Source organism: Peromyscus californicus, unplaced genomic scaffold (genome assembly GCF_007827085.1).
Source record: "Peromyscus californicus insignis strain IS unplaced genomic scaffold, ASM782708v3 Scaffold_14__1_contigs__length_90479793_seg_2, whole genome shotgun sequence".
NCBI lineage: Eukaryota > Metazoa > Chordata > Mammalia > Rodentia > Cricetidae > Peromyscus > Peromyscus californicus.
Genome location: NW_026294436.1, coordinates 23,280,479 through 23,302,048, shown reverse-complemented (window position 1 = coordinate 23,302,048; position 21,570 = coordinate 23,280,479). Strand labels below are relative to the sequence as shown.

Here is a 21,570-nt window from a genome sequence, read left to right as displayed (position 1 = left end):
AGCCCGCATGTGGATGCTGGGATCCGAACCTCAGTCCTCTGCAAGAACACTAGGGGAGTCTCTCCAGCCCCCATTCCCAGCACTGCTCACGCGTCCTCTGGAAGGAGGCAGAAGCAGGCGTATGAAGTCACTGACACCTTCTCTAGGTCTGCATCTTGGCATGAGATGACTGATGTGAATGTCGCTGGAAAAATACTTCGTTCAAGCTGACTGCATCAGCGAGTGCCGGCTTCTGTTTGCAGGTAGAGGAGCAAAGACCAACAGAAAGATGAGAAGACATCCAGAGAGCGAACAGTAGGCGTCGCCGTCACCCTCCACATGGCTCAGGAGAGTCACAGACATGGTCTCTGCCCCTTCACTAAAAATAATTCAGTACAAACTAAAATACACAAACACACAGTATGGAAAAGCGGAAGTCCCCACACTACACTATCATATGTGCATTTTAAAGTATTTTGGGCAATATACATCCTGAAATAAAACCGTTTTGAAGATCCACCTTACCTCCTCACGTGCACTCTGCCTGGAGAGGTCTCGCTTGAGGTCCCGTGCTTTCTCCAGCCCAGAGTCTAAGAGACCCCTCATCCCTGAGGCTATGCCATCCTGGAGGGCAGTTGTGAATGCCTGTGAGGGAAAGTTCTACACGTTTAGCTGGTAAGCTCAGGTTTTACATGTTAAAATTTTATTACATTTTCTGTGTGTGTGTGTGTGTGTGTGTGTGTGTGTGTGTGAGAGAGAGAGAGAGAGAGAGAGAGAGAGAGAGAGAGAGAGAGAGGAGAGAGAGAGACAGAGCACATGAGGGTCACAGGGCAACTCGGAGGAGCTGGTTCTCTCCTTCCACCCCAAGCTCTAAGGGATGGAACTAAGGAAATCAGGCTTGGCGGCAAGCATCTTTACCACTGGGCCATCCCATGTGCCTGGTTTTACATACTTTTCAAAATTATAAGGTAATGAAGCTATAATTCACTCCCAGTTTATTAATTCAGCTAAAGTTAGTATGAGAACAATCTATTGGGAAATAAAGTTAGCAAACTTATAATTAGTATTTCATGTGCTATGCTAAAAAGTGTGTTCATTTTAGGTAGGACCTTATTTGCTAAACTATAGTACATTTTAATATAGTATCATTCATAGCATAAACAAAGTGGGCAAATACAAATATTCTATAATTACTGTTTGTTTGTTTTTTTCATGTGTAAACTGAGACCATGTCCCACAGTTGATAGCAGTCATCAAACCATAGAATGAAAGGAACATCTTTCCTTCCTTTTGTTTGTGAAGTTGGTCTCACTATGTAGCCCAGGTTGTCTCTGTTCTTATGATCTTCAAGCCCTAAGTGCTAGGTGAGCGCCCTATCCCTAGCCCCAAAGGATTTTTTGTTTGTTTTCTGAGACAAGGTCTCACTGTCCTGGAACTCATTATGTAGTTCAGGATGGCCTTGAGCTCACAAAGATCCACCTGCCTCTGTCTCCTGAATGCTGGGACTAAAGGTGTACACCACCATGCCTACCTCCAAAAGGACTGTAAAGACCTATAATCATCCAATCATATTTTAATCGTTTTTGTTTGTTTGAGAAAAGTACTCATGTAGCCCAGGCTGGCCTCAGATTTGCTTTACAGACAAGAATGATCTGGCCCTTCTGATCTTTCTGTCTGCCTCCTAAGGCTGGACTACAAATGTGTACTGGAACATCTTTTATACAGTGCTATGGCTCAAACTCCTGCATGTTATGCAAACTACCAACGGAGGTAGCCTTCTTTTATCCAGTTCTGACCAAAAGAATTTTAAGTCATTGCCAAACTATTAAAAGTACAAGTTATTTTGAAAAGAGGAATGAACATATTTTATGCACTGATACTACTACCAGAAGTCTGTAACATTCCTTCGCAAGTCTTCCAGAGCTAACATTACACATTACCTGGGTACTGGAAACCTTGTCGCCGTTTTCCAGAAAACAGAGCTTGCTCCCTTTTAGAACAGCTAGCTGACCCACACACTGAACGGCCTGCTCCATTATCTGGACGACTTTGTTTTGAGCCTCTCGTACCATTGATGAAATATCCGAACAGCACCCCTGTGAAATAAAAATGGATCAGTCAGTGTATCCCATCTGTGAGATTTTGAAGAGGTGATAAAGAAAAAAGGGACGTGGGTGAAGTGAGCAGGCATGAGGGGTTGGACTTCAGCCCCCAGTCCCAGCACTAAAAACAACGACAGAGCTGGAGAGATGGCTCAGTAGATTACGGGCACTGGCTGCTCTTCCGGAGGACCAAAGTTTGATCCCCAGCACCCACATTAGGTAACTCACAATCATCTGGAACTTTCAGCCCCACAGGATCTGACGCCCACTTCTGATCGCTGAGGGCATCAGGCACATATGTGGATCATGGGCATACATACAGGCAACAAACCATACACATGAAAATGAAATTGACAGCATGATGACCACGGAAGTGCTCGTGGGAAACTGAAAGCACGCTTCAGCGATGCAGCTGTAACATGAGCACACCCAGCTTCGGCCTCCCTCAAAGACTTGACCCAGTGAAGAGAGACGGAGAGCCAGCATGAAGTTAGACTAAGACAGGGCGGGTAAGTAAGTATCAAAAACGGGAGCAACATGGTGTGTCTCCAGCCTTTTAACTTGAACTGTCCTGTAAACATCCCAACAAACAGTTACTATTCTCTTTTCCCAGGGGAGACTGGCAAAGGAGAGGAAGAGAAAGAAAACTAACAGAAAAACAAAAAACAAAACAACAACAACACTCAGCTATTTTAAACAATAGCCTTCCCACATGCACTCAGCGCACAAATTTTTTTTTTTTTTTTTTTTTTGGTTTTTCGAGACAGGGTTTCTCTATGTAGTTTTGGTGCCTGTCCTGGATCTTGCTCTGTAGACCAGGCTGGCCTCAAACTCACAGAGATCCTCCTGGCTCTGCCTCCTGAGAGCTGGGATTAAAGGCGTGCGCCACCACCGCCCAGCATGCTTCTTCTCTCTGGTCCTTCCCACTGTGACTCTGAGAGTGCTTGTCCTGCCTGCTGTCTGGAAGATGCTCACGACACCTCTACACGGTAAGGGCTGCCAATCCACGCTCCACTAGAACAGGCTTCTGGCTAGCACTGGCCTCACATGAGTCTTCCCAGTCACCCGGGTCTCTATCCTTCAGTCCTTGGATAGAACACATCCCACAAGCCTAGATGTTGAAACTCTTAAGTCAAGTTGAAAGCGTTCTTCCCGGAAAATGAAGAGAAGGAAAGGGATTTCACAGCAGAGACTCTACCAGGGATTCTCTCTCTTTAGTGCCAATTTTTCTTTTCTTTGTCTTTTTTTGTTTGTTTGTTTGTTTGTTTGTTTGTTTTTCGGAGACAAGGTTTCTCTGTGTAGCCCTGGCTGTCCTGGAACTTACTCTGTAAAGCAGGCTGGCCTCAAACTCAGAGATCTACCTGCTTCTCAGGTATTTTCTTATACCATGATTTCATCTGATAATCACAGCAACCCTGCCAGGTAGACATTACTGTTTTTATTTTCCAGGTAAGAAAATGGAGAGACTCAAGAAGCTAAGCAGATTGTCTAAAGACACAAATTAACATCGCATAGAAGAAAACACAGGATTTCAAATACAGCAGTGAGCCTCTGGTTTGTGGGTACAGTCCACTCCCCTCCCCTACACGCTACTCTAAAGCTGCCTCTTCCATTTCTACCACAGACTGTCCTGAGCTATATTCCTTCGTTAGGGTTGAACCTAACACATGCACGCGGATACACATACACACACCACATAATGCACACACACATATACACATCCTACACACACACCCTCTTACACTGCCTCTTTCATTCAGACCACCCTGAGCTATATTCCTTCGTTAGGGGTGAACCTAAGTCACACCCTTACTCCTGACCGAGAGCTTTGCTCTCTGGCCAACCCCATGCTTCCATGTTCATGGTTCTATGCTGTCAAATCTTCTTCACCGGAAGTTTGCCCACATTGTCTTTAGTCCACCTCTGTGGTACATTCTTCTCTTTCCCTGTTATCTGTATCCAAAGTAACCCTTCATCTGATGTGAATTTAAGATTAACCACAAATACTCAACTAGCTAGTTATCACGTCATGAGGCCTTGTGAAAAGACGCTTGTGTAGAGTCCTACATCTACAGAGAGCCTACAGTCACTGAAGTCCACATGCTTATTAACAGAATGGCATATTAAAAGGCACAATGAGGGCCGGGCGGTGGTGGCACACGGTCTTTAATCCCAGCACTCGAGAGGCAGAGCCAGGCAGATCTCTGTGAGATCGAGGCCAGCCTGGGCTACAGAGTGAGATCTAGGACAGGCACCAAAACTACACAGAGAAGCCCTGTCTCTAAAAACAAAACAAAACAAACAAACAAAAAGGCATAATGAATAACAAAAAAACAGACAAGAGAGGTACCCAACCAAGCTGGGGAGACCAAGAAAGTTCTCCTGGGGAAAAAACAATGGATAGTAAATATTTCCCGAACTCAGCCCACTCAGGAAGTACTTGTCACAAAAAGAATTCCACTTCAAAAATGTGGAAAGTCGGGGCTGGTGAGAGGAGGCTCAGTGGGTAAAGGAGGTTGCCATCAGGCCCTAGGACCTGACTTTGTGTCTCTGGAACCACATGGCAGACTCCTGCAAGTTGCCATGGACCTCCACACATGCACCATGATGTGCATAAGCCCCCACAGGTCCCTCAAATGTGAAAAAATGTAATGTGGAAATTACTACATAAAATATAGTAGGTATCATCACATAAAACTTAACCAAATATTCTAGAAAGTTTAAATATCCATTTTAAAAAGTGAAATTTGCCTCTCTTGGTCTTTTCTCACTCCCCCCCCCCCCCCCCCGCCCCCATCTATTGGAGAAATTCTCATGGCATGTAACAATGAGATACTTTCAACATTAATTCCCTACTTCTTCTACAGTAATGGAACCCTGATGTTTAACTTGGTCCACGGGTGCCTAGACTAAAAAGCCCACTTCTTGATTAGAGCTGGAGCTAGCTGTGGTCGGGTGAAGTTCTGGCTGAGCATATACAAGTCCCATCTGATGCCTCACGGAGATTCCCTTTGAAGGAAGGCCCTTTCCTTGTCCCCACCCACCACCCAACTGCGCACACACAACTCGGATGGTGCTCTACCATGACGGAGCATGACCAGGTCAAGCCCACACTTCAGGCACAGCAGAGGGGAGGAAGGCAAGGCGTCGGGACCCCGCCTCTTTGTGCAGAAGACCCTCCATGCCTACCTCTGCCTTCCAGCGGACACAAAGCAAACTTCTATCTTGCTTCTTCCTGGTGGCCAAACTGAATGTTACATGATACAAAGTGAGCAGGAAACGAAATTACTTTTCTCACCATGATATCAACAGGTTTGTTACTAATTCAGCATGAGCTGAAAGCCAGCCCACAGCCAGAGCAAGACTCTGTCTCTCTGCCCTGTGACCTTAACTGGAGGCTAGCAGAGCATAAACTGACCAAGACCACATGATTCAGATCCATCCCCTATTACCCAATAGTCACATAACACTGGCCAACCCAGAATTCCCCAAGCCTCTGCTTCCTTATCTATAAAACGCTGACAGCACCCATCTGGGGCTTGTCGTGAGGACGAAATGAACCAATAGCTTCAAACCACTTAGCACGCAGAGGACACCAAATCTTTGCTCGATAAACCAATTGCATCCAATCTTAGGACCCCCAAAACAGGAAGTACCCGGAAATACTCAGATGTAATTTTAGGGAAGATACGGGTGGTAGGAAGCCAATAAATACTTTTAGAACAAATGAATTCTTCAAAAATAAGAAATCAACGCACCTGCAAAAACAACTGTAAATAGCCTCCCAGTTTTTTAATATCTTGTCTCAATTCATCTTCAAGCCTTGCTGAGCTGGGACCAGGAGGAAAACCATCCAGCCAGTGTTTGAACAAAACCACAAGCTGCTCAAAGGCACAAGCAATCTGGACGGTGAACGCCTGTGCTGCCCGGTCAGAAGAGAACACTTGGAAAGAAAAAGGAAAATTAGCGCAAGGAATAGTCTCCACATAGAATAACTCACGTACGGTCACCATTAAAGCATCTAAACACGGCCGAGAGATGTCGGCCAGATGCATCAAATCATCGCCCCAAAACGAGAGGGAAGGGCAGGGAATCTGTAGAATCGCTTACGGTTATTTTGGCTTTCTTCATCCTGCTCTTCATGGGCTTTGGAAATGGCAAACAGCCCATTGTAAAGCTTAACAAGGTTATTGATCAGGCTATCTGCTATAGTCTTTTCTTCATCATAACTCTGTCCAAGAAAGTCTATTGACGAACCAATCAATTCTTTGCAAATTCCAGGAAGAAATGATTCGGAAGAATTTGAATAAATGGTGCTTGATTTTTCCATTAAACCTACACCAACAGAAGACAGCCAGTGTGAGCCTCGTTTTCCAGCACAGTATTTTCAAACACGCACACGAATGCAAGTTACTGAAGAACCAGTGGTCAGTAGTTCAAAGTAGGCTGTTCTTATTTCAGTGCATTCTCATTTCTGTACACCAAGGTGAAAACAGTCCCATGTAGGGAGCAACTAACCTCTCACTAGCTGAGTCCACAGGCTTTGTAGCTCTTCACTCTTCATACAAGTAACTAGAGAATCAAAATGTCCCATGTACCTACTCACTTAAACCTTCCTTTTTTTTTTTTTTTTAAATGTGTCTGGGTGTTTTGCCTGCACATATGTGTGTACCACATGCATACCTAGTATTCATGGAAGATAGAAGAGTCACCAGATCCCCTGGAACTGATGTTCCAGACAGTTGTGAGCTGCCATGTGGGTGCTGGGAATTGAACCCTGGTCCTCTGGATGAGCAGTCAGTGCCCTTAATTGGCTGAGCCATCTCTCCAGCCCTTCATTTAATCTTTCTATACTTGATAGCAATTAAGTTTTCCTAACATCTAGGGAAATTAACTCATAAACTAGAAAACCAGGCAACAATGAACTGGATAAAAAGAAATGCCTCAGAACCTTCAGGTTAGAAGAACTCTTCCCCGCCGGGCAGTGATGGTGCACATCTTTAATCCTAGCCCTTGGGAGGAAGAGGCAGGTGGATCTCTGTGAGTTCGAAGCCAGCTTGGTCTACGAAGTGAGTTCCAGGAGAGCCGGGCCTACACAGAGAAACCCTATCTGGGAAAAAGGAAGGAAGGACGGAAGGAAGGAAGGAAGGAAGGAAGGAAGGAAGGAAGGAAGGAAGGAAGGAAGGAAGGAAGAGAAGAGCACTTCCAAGAAAGAAAGAAAGAAAGAAAGAAAGGAAGGAAGGAAGGAAGGAAGGAAGGAAGGAAGGAAGGAAGGAAGGAAGGAAGAAAGAAAGAAAGAAAGAAAGAAAGAAAGAAAGAAAGAAAGAAAGAAAGAAAGAAAGAAGAGCTATTCCCAGAGTTCACTACAGTCAGGACAGGCTAAAGCTAACTGATCTTCTCCAGTTAACAGAGCCCACTTCCGGGAGATGGGCTTGCAGAAAACACCACATTCTAAGTACTGACGAAGCAGAAGTCAATGGCAAGGCCAAAGAGCTCCTTCAGGTCTTCAGCAAGTCACCTTAGCCTGGAGTACATAACATTTGCGCATCCTGATTCTCACGTAAATGCGATGTTTTCTGGTCTAGTTCACGGGGGACTAGAAGTAAACATGAGGAAGAAGGCAGAAGAAGGCAGAAGATGGGGAACAGTAAACGCCCAGAACAAAGCCGAGAGCTTGGCTTGGAGAGAAAGACACGGCAGCCCAACCTGAAGCTCCAGCTCCAGCGAATGTGTGGCACTATGACGTGACCTAGAGTGAGCCACCCAAGACAGCCAACTATATACGTCCTCTAGGGTTGATGCATTCCAAAAGTCAACGCGAATGTTTCTGACCCGTAGAAACCTAGTTAGAAAATATTATGGTCCCTGAGTGAGAAGTCAGACACTCCTTAGATTCCCGGAGCTAGAAGATGCCAGGCCCTAGGTACAGCAACCCCTCCCTGAGGCCCCTACTGAACGTACAAGGAGCATTTCCTCTTCTCCTTCTCCCCACTGCTCACTCAATAGCCCCAGGCTGGCCTTGAACTCCATCTTTCTGAGGCAGCCCTTCCGAGTGCTTGCCAGGATTACACTGTCCACCGTCACACCCAGCTCCATCTCTTGGGAAAACGTGAAATAAGCAAGGATCTCATACCGACTTTCCCTTAAAAACACTTTACAAGGGATGGAGAGATGGCTCAGAGGAAAAGAGCACTGGCTGCTCTTCCAGAGGTCCTGAGTTTAATTCCCAGCACCCACATGGTGGTTCATAACCATCTATAATGAGATCCGGTGCCCTCTTCTGGCCTGCAGGCAGAACACTGTATACATAATAAATTAAAAAAAAAAATACTGAATAGACACATTGGTATTGGTGTGTGTGTGTGTGTGTGTGTGTGTGTGTGTGTGTGTGTGCTCACACCAACACACATGTAGCCAGTGGATAACAACATCAACAAGTTCTAAGGGTAACAATTATCTTCCTCCAAGCTAATTTTGATAAAATAACAAAACCAAACCCAATTCCTTTGAAGAAGATGAGCTATAGTTCTTACTTGTATTCTATTAGGACCTTTACCAAATAGACTAATACATTAAATAGTAACAAACTTAAAAAATTTAGATTATTTAATTATTTTATATGTATAAGTGCTATATATGTATGTATGTATGTATGCATGTATGTATACCATGTACATACCTGGAAGATGACATTAGATACCCTGGGACTGGAGTATGGTTGTGAACTACCATGTGGGTGCTGGGAATTGAACCTGAGTTCTTTGGGGTTTTGTTTTTTTTTTCCGAGACAGGGTTTCTCTGTGTAGCTTTGCGCCTTTTCCTGGAACTCACTTGGTAGCCCAGGCTGGCCTCGAACTCAGAGAGATCCGCCTGGCTCTGCCTCCCGAGTGCTGGGATTAAAGGCGTGTGCCACCACCGCCTGGCGAACCTGAGTTCTTTGTAAGAGCAGCAAGTGATCTTAACTGCTGAGCCTGCTCATCAACTTAGAACTTTTTATAAGATTCTATATATAATAAGGTGCTCAGTGGTACAGTGTTTGTCTAGCATGCTTGAGGCCCTGAGTTCAAACCCCAACCCCCCCCCCCCCCATAACCAAACTAATTCTTCCCTTGTCCAACACATGCTCACAGACAAACAGCACTCAGGCTATTTATTAGCTAGCTTTTTAGAGGGTCTTATTCATTTAATTATCTATATACATGCCTTCTTTTATTTCCTCTTCACACAGATCACAGTGTATGATACATACTCTGATATTTTGCTCATAAGGAAATAACATTCCAAACATATTTTCCCATATTTGAATTAGCCACTCAACTAAAAGTCTTTAAAACAAATCAGAGAATAGAATTTGTGAAACAGAATAGCTATCCAATTCACATCTTCATTTTATAAAGGACACAGCTGCTACAAAATGAAATGATTTTCACGAGCCCACAGAACAAGGGAGAGCAGAACTTTGTTACTATATGAACAATTTGATGACAGCGGTACCTGATGAGTGTGAAGAATGCAGATTCTGAATCGGATGGACCTGTATGTCATGCAAACAACCAGAAATTCTCCCATTCTTCATCAAACTTCTGCTCCTAAACCAAAGATAAGCATAAGATTAGCTGCTACACAGCACAGAGTATTAAGAATTCTGTCAGCCTTGTGGAAACACATAGTCCTACACTCAGGTTGACATAAGAAGGAGAATTTGAGGCCAGCATGGCCTACATGAGACCCTGTCTCAGGGGAGGAAGGAATATTCTAACATAGGCATGTATATGTGTTCTTTCCAACAAGAACTAACTCATTTCCATTTCTGAGCAAGAATTTTCCTATGTGCAGGCTTCTCCCTAACATCGTTCACGAAATGGGATAAGCATTTCTTGTGCACTCTTACTTAGGCGCTGAACACGGCCATGAAACCTGGCATCTGGCCAAAGGGAGAAGCCTGGCACACAGTTCAGGGAGTGCCATAAGGGCAGAGAGTGCTTCAGTAGTCTGGCTGTGGAGTTGGCAGGGCGTCTTGGAACAGTGACCCTGAAGGATAAGCATGGGCTAGCCAAGCAGAGGGCAGACTTGAGAAGCAGGGACAGTATCTGAGCCACAGGCATGTGATCCGGGAAGACTTGGGAAAGCATGCAAGAACCAAGCACAGTGTGGAAAGACGCTGCCTATGCAGTGTGGGGAGAGAGCCAGGAATACGGCCGGGAGGTGCGCAGGACAGGGAGGTGTGCGGGATCGACTGGAATTATCTAGGGGAGGAATCTAAGTAAGGACATAAAGCACAAGTAAAAAAGGACATCTAAGCAGACCCTGTACAAAGCATGCCCATGAGAGCAGCACCCATCAGGAGGAAGTGACCCCCTCCACTGCTCCTGCACAGCGCGTTCCTCAGCCTAGAAATCACAGGCGCTCCTTTACCTTTCTAAACTCCACGTCTAGCTCGTTATGAGAACGAAAGTCCCCGAGCAGTGACCTGCATCTAAATACAGGTGACCCTTCGGGGTCTTCTAACCAAACTTCTACTGACTCACCAGAAGAAAGTACTATTTGTTGAAAGGATTGTTAAATGGAAGTATTCCATCCACAAAAGCTTAAATGTTTCAAATATAAATCCCCCCTGTGAATTCTTACAAAAATAAGTGAAACTACAGAAATATGACAGAAGATAAAGGGGTACTATCAATTTCCAAGTATTTGTTTTTCTAGAGGAAAAAGAAAAAGTAAGTTAAACTAGGTAAAGTATTACTCTTGCGACATTGCCACGTTAAACAATGTTTAAACTAAGAAAATGCTTGTCACATTCCTTTCTGAGAGTTTTCATTCAGCCTGATAGGAGAATTTACTTTGAACTGTCAGCCACCCGAGTGATTTACGGTGGCCGGACCAGGCGGTTTTATTGCAGAGCGGCTGTGCACAGCAGGGCCCCCGGCAGCCCCAGAGCAATCTGTCAGCGTTTCCATTACCTGCAGCCATTCTCCGAGTTCCGATTCTGTCATAAACATTCTTGCAAGGCTGAAACTTCATGCACAAGGTCTCAGACTAAGAGCAACTCATTTTAAAAAATATGATACCATTAAATTACAGAAGTTCTCAAAAGTATCTTTGCCAAATGAAAATACCTAATTTCAAAATCTTGAAAAATATGAAAAAGAATTTGGGTTTTGGATGTCACATTTTTTTGGGGGGGGGTGGGTTTCAAGACAGGGTTTCTCTGTGTAGCTTTGGCACCTTTCCTGGAACTCGCTCTGTAGACCAGGCTGGCCTCGAACTCACTGAGATCCGCCTGCCTCTGCCTCCCGAGTGCTGGGATTAAAGGAGTGCACCACCACCGCCCGGCGGGGGTCACATTTTAAAACGTGCTTGTTTCTCGTTAACTCCGACTTCAGCAGATATAAGGTAGAATCACCAACATTCAGTGAGCTAAACATTAGTGTTCTCCGACTAATGACCATATTGTGATCCACAATACTCTTTCCATAAAGCTTATACTTGTCTCTAATGAACTCTTTTCTTACTGTTAAGAAGCTGGTAATCCTAAAACCCAAAGGGTTTCATGATAATTCTCCAATGTGTTGGTCTGGTTAAAATTTGGAGGTGGTCATTATTACTCTAGGCTGACTACTTATCTCAGGCCCCATACATCCAGTTCTATCAAGGACCATCCGTAGGTCACTTTAGTGGCCCAGCCCAGCAGTATCTTTCATCCTTAGGTCAAATCACCTCTAGACATCACTATCTGTTTACCAGTACTGGATCAGAAATTCTACCTTCTCTATATTGTAACACTAAGAAAAAGTCTTTTCTCAGTGCTGAAGATTGAATGGAGGACCTCACGATGCTAGATGAGGGCTTTACCTCTGAGATACACCACAGACCTAAGACGCAACAGTCTAAGCCACCATCACTGAACACCACAGTGAGAGGTTTGCACACATCATCTCCTCCCTTGTGGCTCTCTGCAGCATCTTTCCCAAGCTGAAATCATAGAGGTCCCCAGGCAGCCGGGACGGCAGCTGCTCTGAGGAACCATGCCTGGAGATGTTGCCCGGCACTCTGCTATTAGGGTCTGCGACCTTTTCACTACATTACTGCTGAGGGTTCAGAGACGTTCTCGGCATTAAAGGAGCTTGGGGTCTGTGTGGAGAATCTGTGCCGCATACTTCCCTCACAGCAATTCTGGTGACGGCTCCATTTCCTCATTTGTAAAACAGATGGCCATAACAACACTTACTCAGAGGTCTGTGGCGAGTGCCGAATGAGATCATCTTATCAAGTATTCAAGAAATGTTCTGTTTGTTAGTGTTTTGTTTGTTTGTTTTGAGACAGGGTCTCTTTATATAGCCCTGGCTATCCTGGAACTTTCTTTTTTTTTTTTTTCTCGAGACAGGGTTTCTCTGTGTAGCTTTGCGTCTTTCCTGGAACTCACTTGGTAGCCCAGGCTGGCCTCAAACTCACATAGATCCGCCTGGCTCTGCCTCCCGAGTGCTAGGATTAAAGGTGTGCACCACCACTGCTCAGCTATCCTGGAACTTTCTTGTAGACCAGATTGGCCTTGAACTCACAGAGATCCTCCTGCCTCTGCCTCTGCCTCTGCCTCATGAGTGTTGCCACCATGCTGAGCTTGTTTGTTGGTGTTTAAGACAGGATCTTTCTGGGTGGTGGTGGCACACATCTTTAGTCCCAGCAATTAGGAGGCAGAGGCAGGGGAATCTGTTTGAGGCCAGCCTGGTCTACACAGAGAAACTCTGTCTTGATAACCACTCCAAAAGAGAAAGACAGGATCTTACTATGCTGCCCAGGGTAGCCTCAAACTTATGCTCCTCTTGGCTCAGTTTTCCCATATTGAGATCCCAGGCTTGCCCACATCACTAGACTCCCAGTATTCTTGACGGCAGTGCTCCTGTGGTTGGGGCGATGCTACTGATGTTCACTCTGAAAACTCCTTTGCCCAACACTCCAGACTAAACATACACTTAACGTCCTGTGGAAACCTCAGTCGTCATAGCCAACTGGAAAGTTACCATCCGTCTCAAACACTGCTTTTCCTAGCTTGAAACCAGGAGCAACCCTGGGCTTTTCATTGCCTGAACTGCACAGCCAGTCACCAAGCCCCATTGCTTCTGCATCTCAAATGGGGTTCTTCTCTCCAGTTCTGTCTATCTAGTGCCTCTCCTCTCTCCAAGGCTGGGTTCATGAGGACAGGGAGGATTTTACTTACCTGGATTTCCTCAGGACATGGTAGCCATCACAGGAATATTTGTTTTCAATAAACAACAAACAAAATTAAAGGGCTAAATGATCCAGGTCAAGGCCTTTCCATGCTATTTGCTTCCACACTCTGAGCATTTAAGTTCTAAGCAGAGCTAGGTTTTCCATGAAAAGCATCTACCCACTATGGGCGTTTTTATGTTTTGTGTATAGATGTTCTGTATCACACTCATACTAACTTGATTGTGTTTAAATGTGTAACTTACAGTAAAATATCAGAACATGTCAAATTCTTGAGATGTTAAAAGTAATGCTATTCCTTTTTCTTTTTCAAGTGATTTCTTTATTTTCATTTTTATGTGAACTGGCGTTTTTCCTGCATGTATGTCTGTGTGAGGATGTTGGGTCTCTTGGAGCTGGAGTTCTAGACAGTTGTGAGCTGCCTTGTGGGTGCTAGGAGTTGAGCTCAAGTCTTCTGGAAGAGCAGTCCGTGCTCTTAACCGCTAAGCCGTCTCTCCAGCCCCATAATGCTATTCCTTTTTTATACAGAAAATTAGATCTATGCCATCCTAGGCTGCTCTTAAAACTAGCATGATAAAATACTGAACACTTTTGCTCATACAGCAAACTAATAAACAATGTAATGCTATAAGCACTGTAATTTGATCACTAACATTAATGACATTTATATTTCTGGGTCCCCATTACAGATATATCATGACGGCAAGTCTCTTAAGATAATTTTATACATGTATGTATTTATAACTCTGTAACGTATATACTTGCACATGTACATATACACAGAACAAGAAAAACAATAATAAACAACTTTACCTCCTTCTAGAAAGGGAGGAAACTGGCGTGCTTGTAATGTCCGGCTCCCACTCATCTTCAGGATCACAAAAGACATCCTCAGTTCTGTTACCACTGTCAATCTGAGAAAAATAAAACACAGCCTTTCCATTAATCGTGATGTTCATCATTCAGCAAAAAGGCTAAGTAATTTTATTATTTTAAAACATACGGTGGTGGCGCACGCCTTTAATCCCAGCACTCGGGAGGCAGAGCCAGGTGGATCTCTGTGAGTTCGAGGCCAGCCTGGTCTACAGAGCGAGATCCAGGAAAGGTGCAAAGCTACACAGAGAAACCCTGTCTCGAAAAACCAAAAAAAAAAAAAAAACAAAAACAAAAACATAAAACTAGCAAATTCCAGGTTATCTGCTTAGTCTTAAAAATAGCTTATTACTGATCAAATTAAGAACTAATAACATAAATTATAGTAAAAAGATGTATGCAGATGCCATTATGAAATCTATTATTTTGTATGTTAACCTAAAAACCATTATTTTGAAAGGTTAACCTAAAACACTAACCATAACAACAAAAACCCCAATCACATGATGCTGGGAATTAAAATAAGTCTTATAAAAACAACCAAAATCATTAAATACTTCAAAAACAGTAACCTGGACTGGGAGATGGCTCAGGCAGTGAAATCATTGTCCTGTACATATAGGACTCAAATTCGATTCCCAGAACCCATGTCAAAAACACAGGGTGTGATAACACACACTTGTGATCCCAGTGAAAACTCAGGGTGTGATGACACACATTTGTGATCCTAGTGAAAAACTCAGGGTGCGATGACACACATTTGTGATTCTAGTGAAAAACTCAGGGTGCGATGACACACACTTGTGATCCCAGTGCTGGGAGCTAGATGGGTGGATCTTAGGGTCCACTGCTGGCCAGCCTAGTCTATATAGTGAGCGCTAGGACAATGAGAGATCATTTCTAGAAGAGGAAAGTGGATGGTGCCTGAGGCTGTCCTCTGGCGTGCTTAAACACACACACACACACACACACACACACACACACACACACACACACAAAGAGAAATAATAATAATAAACTTAGGGACCTGGAGAGATGGATCAGAGGCTTAGAGAGCCCCCTGCTCTTTCAGAGGACCTGGGTTCTATTTCCAGCACCCATGATGGTGCCCTTAACTCCAGCTCCAGGCCACACATATGTACACATATTACATAAAGGCACATAGATATATAAATAAAAATAAAATAAGTCATAAACAACAACAATTTTTTAAAAACCACTGGAGTTTAGAAGAGACAGTTAACAGTAAAACCCTGAGGGAGAGAAAAATAATCTGGCAATGTTACGGTGCAATCTTGAACTGGGGAAATGTCTCAGTGATAAATTGTTTGCTTAATTTGTGTGAAGTCTTGTATTCCATCCCCTAAACACACACACACACACACACACACACACACACACACACACCATTCACATGCATGAATGCACACACATACACACACACAAAAATCCCTTCTCGGCTGAATATACTAATAATCTATACATTAGATATTTAAGCAGTCTCAGCCGGGCGGTGGTGGCGCACGCCTTTAATCCCAGCACTCGGGAGGCAGAGCCAGGCGGATCTCTGTGAGTTCGAGGCCAGCCTGGGCTACCAAGTGAGTTCCAGGAAAAGGCGCAAAGCTACACAGAGAAACCCTGTCTCGAAAAACCAAAAAAAAAAAAAAAAAAAAAAGATATTTAAGCAGTCTCAATTAAAATTCTACTAGATACATACTATAGAGCTTGATTCAGAGTGCAGCACATGTAAAAACTAAGTAAAGAACTTGGGAGAATATGTGAAAGCAGGAAGTCAGTCCAACAGTGAGCTGCATACAAGGGTTTAGAGTGTGCATCATGGGAAAGAGTGATCAAATGCTTCAATGATGTTTTAAATACGCTCATTGTTGTAAAATCGGAAATTATTAACACACAGAAACACAAACAGGAAGTCAAGCCACCCACAGCCCCACCATGTAGAGAGGAACACCCTCACTGCTCTGACAACCCCTTTCAGGCTTTGCCAGGCCTGGAAGCTTGGCTCAGTGGTTAAGGGACTTGGTCCTCTTGCAGAGGACCTGGGATTGGATCCCTGCACCTACACGGTAGCTCACAATCATCTACAGCTCCGATTCCAAGAGATCTGATACCTACTTCTGGATGTGGAGGATACCAGGCATGCATGTGGTATACACATACACATACAGGCAAAATACACATTCTAAAAAAAAAAAATAGGGGCTGGAGAGATGGCTCAGAGGTTAAGAGCACTGACTGCTCTTCCAGAGGTCCTGAGTTCAATTCCCAGCAACCACATGGTGGCTCACAACCACCTGCAATGAGATCTGGCACCCTCTTCTGTATACATAATAAATAAATCTTAAAAAAAAAAACCCAAACCAAAAAAAAATAAAAATAAAAATAAATAAAAGGAAGAATATACTTTGCTTTCCTGAAATAAACACTCCTTGCTCATGGCAGAAGTTTTTTTGTTTTTTGGGGGGGGTTGTTTTATTTTTGTTGTTTGTTTGTTTTTTTGTTTTTGTTTTACGAGTCAGGGTTTCTCTGTATAGCTTTGTGCCTTTCCTGGAACTCACTCTGTAGCCCAGGCTGGCTTGTTTTTATCTTATTTCTAAGGTCATTCAGGTTTGGTTTGGTAGGTTTCATTCAGGATTTTTCTAGCTGTGTTCATATAGTCTTCCGAGTGCTGGGATGTACGTGACCACACCCAGCTCTTAGGTTTTGTTTGTAGTTACTCTGAGCATCAGCAGATGAACGCTGGCAGGTTCTACAGCGCTACACACGGAACAGGGCTCATCTTTCCCTGGCACTCTCGAGTGTGCACTCATGCAGCTGACTGGAATCAGCACCGTTCCATCCCTCTCTAGTGCTCCCTCCTTCCAACCCGAGTTCATTCTTTCTAGTTTTGTTTTAGCTTTTTTGAGTCACACTCTCATGGATTTCAGACAGTTCTCTACTTAGCACAGGCTAGCCCTCAACCACTGATCTGATACCCTCAGCTTCCTAAGTGCTGGATTACAGGTATGAGCTACCATACCTGACTCCCACTTATTATTTTTTTTAATCATTGTTTTTTTAATCTACTTCATTGACAAACTTTTAAAATTATTATTTGGCTGTCCCTCCATTAAGCCAGCTTTAATAATTTATCTTTTCCGAGAGTGTTTTTCCTTTCTAGAAGACTCAAATTTAGGGGGCTGGAGAGATGGCTCAGAGGTTAAGAGTACTGGTTGTTCTTCGAGAGGACCTGAGTTCAATTCCTAGCAACCACACAATGGCTAACAACCATCTATAATGAGATCTGGTGCCCTCTTCTGGCATGCAGGCATATATGCAGTCAGAACACTATACACAATAAATAAATAAGTCTTAAAAAAAAAAAAAAGAAGAAGACTCAAATTTAATACATAGGAAGGTTCTAAGGCAACATACCATAAAGATACTTCAATATTCATGCATATTGCTAGGATATTTACAATATTACAATAACCAGGAAATGGAAACCAGCCTAGATGCCCATCAAAAAGATGAAAGAATAAAGAAAATGCAGTATACACACACAATGGAATTTTATACAACTGCCAAGAACACTGAAATCATAACATTTGCAGAAAAATGAACAGAACTGGAAATCATTATGTTAAGCAAAATAAACCAGATTCAGAAAGACAATGGTATTTAGTTGTTTTCTCTTACATGTGGAGCTTAGATTTAAAATGATGTGTGTGTGTGTTTGTGTTTACATGTATCTAATAGGGGATCATGAGAATGGAGGAAGAGATCTAGCCGAGGGGAGAAGAAGAGAAGGTGATGGAAAACATTTGGGGGAAGGGGGCCAGCCACAGGGAGCCTGCAAACAGACGGGCAGAGAGACGAATGGGAACAAAGTGTACTAATATAGACGTGTGAAAACACTGTAAGGAAACACATGATTTCATGAGCTAACCTAAAAAATATAAATAGATGAATAAATAAATGGGAACAGTGAGGTAGCTCAGAGGTTAGGACATTTGCTGCAAAGTCTACTGACGTGAGTTTAAGCCCCAGGACCCAAATGGAGGAAAGTGAGAATCAGCTCTCTCAAGTTGTCCTCTGACCTTTATACTCACTGTCTATGTCTCTCTTACACACACACACACACACACACACACACACACACACACACAAATATAATAAAAGTAAATAAATCTAAAAATAGCATAAAATTTTATTGGTGATATAATTTTTAACTGATTTTGTTATCTTAATTTAAATATGATTTTGCTTTTATTTTTTGAGATAAGGGTCTCATACATGAAAAGTTAGCCTTGTACTTTCTATGTGGCCAAGAATAATCTTAAACCCCTTGGATTCCTGAGTGCTAAGATGACAATAAATGCCATCTTTCTTAAAATCATGTCTCTTCAAGTCTCCAAAGATCTAATTCATTAGTTTCTGCCTTTTTATTCTCACAAGGATTCCTTTACTTGCTTTCCTTTGTCTTATTATCATCTAGATTGAGTTAATTAGCTCCACTTCTGATTAAGTAATTCACAAATTAAAGCTATTACAATACCCTCTAGGCTTTAACATATAACATTTTCATTAATATTTTGAACATTATCTAAGCACTATAGAATGTAATTCTAGTAGTCACATAATTTAAACGTGGGATATTTGAGAAATACTAGTACTACAATTTAATATATTGCAATTAGTTTAGAGATAAATAAAATATAGAAGAAAATAACTTCAAGTTCATACCTCAAAAACATAATAATTTTTCTTAAAAAAAAAAAAAAAAGGTCCTGCGTAGTAGTTCACACCTGTACTCCTAGCAGGGGACCTCTGTGCATTTTAGGACAGCCAGGGCTACCTAGAGAGACTTTGTCTAAAAAACCAAAACCATCTTTAACTACATATGTGTGTGGGCAAATAGTGCAGCCACCCATGGAGGCCAGAGTTTTTGATCCTCTGGAGCTGGAGTTACAGGTGGCTGTAAGTTGCCCCATGTGGGTGGGAAGAGAACTTGGTCCTCTGCAAGAACAGTATGAGCTCTTAACCACTAAGCTATTCCTCCAGCCCCAAATTTTATCTGATTCCAAGATAGAAACTTTTAAATAAAACTGTAGAAGACTGAACAACGGCTCAGTAAACTCTCTGAATTAAAACATACATTCATACACAAATTAAAAATGGTTTATATAGTCAGAAGTGGTGGTGGACCCTCCTAATCCCAACAGGCAGGAAGATCAGAAGTTTAAGGTCATTTTAGCTACACAGCAAATTCAAGCCCAACTGTACTATATGAGATCCTATCTCAAAACAAAATAAAACAAGCAGAAAAGAAAAAGCCTATATAACAAAATAAAACCAATAAAAAGGTCACACAGAGCTGGGGAAATGGCTCAGTTAAATGCTTGTTAACCAGGCATTAGGACCTGAATGTGCACACTCAATACTGGGTGCCTCGGTGTATGTCTCTAGTTTCAGGTTTGGAGAAGCAGACAGGCAGATTCCTGGAGCTCAACAGTAAGCCACCTTAGCTGAATTGATGAGCTTCAGTGACAGACCCTACCCCCAAAAATAAGGTGGAGAGAGACCAAGGAAGACATCCAACACCAAAGTCTGGTCTCCACTCACATACCTTCAGGTTCGTGCAGTTACAGACAGACACAGACACAGACACACACACACACACACACACACACACACACACACACACACACACACACTCACTCCACACCACAAAAAAAGATCACATAATCAGGACAAAAAAATGAACGATTAGAATAAAAACAAAAAAGCACTTATTAACAAAACACATAAGCACTTAACAAAAAACTCAGCCAGGCCTGGTGGCATATGCCTTCACCCCCAGCTCTCCAGAAGCAGAAGCAGGTGAGTTTTTGAGTCTGAGGTTAGCCTGGTCTACACTGTGAATTCCAGGCCAGCTGGAGGGGCCAAATGAGGCCCTGTCTGGGAAAACTGAAAGAAGTCAAAGGATAGTTTACCATAAAGAAACAAAGTTAAACCTCAACTTCACTAGTTACTAAAATACAAAGCGAAGCAAATTCCTAACATTAGTTTGTGGCAATACTCGTAGCAAGCAATAATGTACAGCATCAAAGTACAGCAAACAGAAAAAATATAATTTTGTTACCACTTTGGAAAACATAAGACAAGAAAACAGATGTTAAAAATAACAAAAAGATGCTTTTAATTGTGATCAATGAAAGCGACAATTGGAAACATCCAGAAGACAACAATGGGAAAACATATAAGCACATGCTGTCAGGCGCAGGGAGAGGATGTCAGACCACGTGACCTGCTGAAGCTGAAATGCGGAGCCTGTAAAGCACACACAGTCTTAAGGACAGATCCAGCACTGGATTGCGGTCACACTCCAACTATGCTGAAGCAAGCCAGTGAAACTCCACGGGCACACACAAGGAAAGCAGACTCCCATAGCCTTTAACGCTGCGGATTTCAGTAACCGGTGGATTTCCTCTTACTTAACTAGAATGTGTCACTCCTATATTTTGTTTTATTTGGGGAGGAGCGGAGAGTTTGATAGGGTCTCTTATAAACCAGTCTGGCCTCAAACTCACTGGGTAATTGAGGTGGGCCTCGAACTCCTGCTTTTTCTGCCTCTGCATCTCAAGTGCCGTGATCACAGGCATGCGTGAGCATACCCAGCTGCATTTTTCAAGTTTATAGGAGCCCTGAAGAAATGGCTCGGCAGTCAAGAACACTGGCTGCTTTTTAGAGAAAGATTTGATCTCACCATAACATAAGTACTAGGAAATTTTAGTCGAAGAGGGCAGTTAGTAAGTTATTCATATGGTACAATGGAACCTTGTTAACAAAAATCTTAAATATTTTTCTTTATATTTTACTGTTGGGTTATTTGAAGTTAGACAAGCAAAAGGGACTGTGTTATTAACAACACTGAAGTTACCATCATTAAGAGTTTTCAGGGCCGGGCGGTGGTGGCACACACCTTTAATCCCAGCACTCGGGAGGCAGAGGCAGGCGGATCTCTGTGAGTTCGAGGCCAGCCTGGTCTACAGAGCGAGATCCAGGAAAGGCGCAAAGCTACACAGAGAAACCCTGTCTCGAAAAACCAAAAAAAAAAAAAAAAAAAAAAAAAAAAAAAAAAATCAGTATTTTCTCTAAAGTTCTGATTTTTTTTTTTTTTTAAAAAAGATTTATTTATCAATTATGTATACAATGTTCTGCCTGCGTGTACGACTGCAGGCCAGAAGAGGGCACCAGATCTCATTACAGATGGTTGTGAGCCACCATGTGGTTGCTGGGAATTGAACTCAGGACCTCTGGAAGAACAGCCAGTGCTCTTAACCGCTGAGCCATCTCTCCAGCCCCTCTGATTTTTTAAAGTTTTATAAAT

The 21,570-nt window shown here is 42.9% G+C and overlaps 1 protein-coding gene across 2 annotated transcripts in view; it reads right to left on the bottom strand.

Moving 5' to 3' along the window:
- Kif14 (kinesin family member 14) overlaps positions 1-21,570 on the bottom strand; it is a 73,754-nt gene that overhangs the window by 6,307 nt on the left and 45,877 nt on the right. For both annotated transcript variants that reach the window (XM_052737081.1, XM_052737082.1), the window contains 6 exons: positions 14,121-14,221; positions 9,576-9,670; positions 6,192-6,416; positions 5,840-6,024; positions 1,920-2,075; positions 505-624 (listed from right to left, as the gene is read on the bottom strand). In XM_052737081.1, coding sequence (XP_052593041.1) covers positions 505-624; positions 1,920-2,075; positions 5,840-6,024; positions 6,192-6,416; positions 9,576-9,670; positions 14,121-14,221 — 882 coding nt within the window. The remainder of the gene's footprint in view (positions 1-504; positions 625-1,919; positions 2,076-5,839; positions 6,025-6,191; positions 6,417-9,575; positions 9,671-14,120; positions 14,222-21,570) is intronic.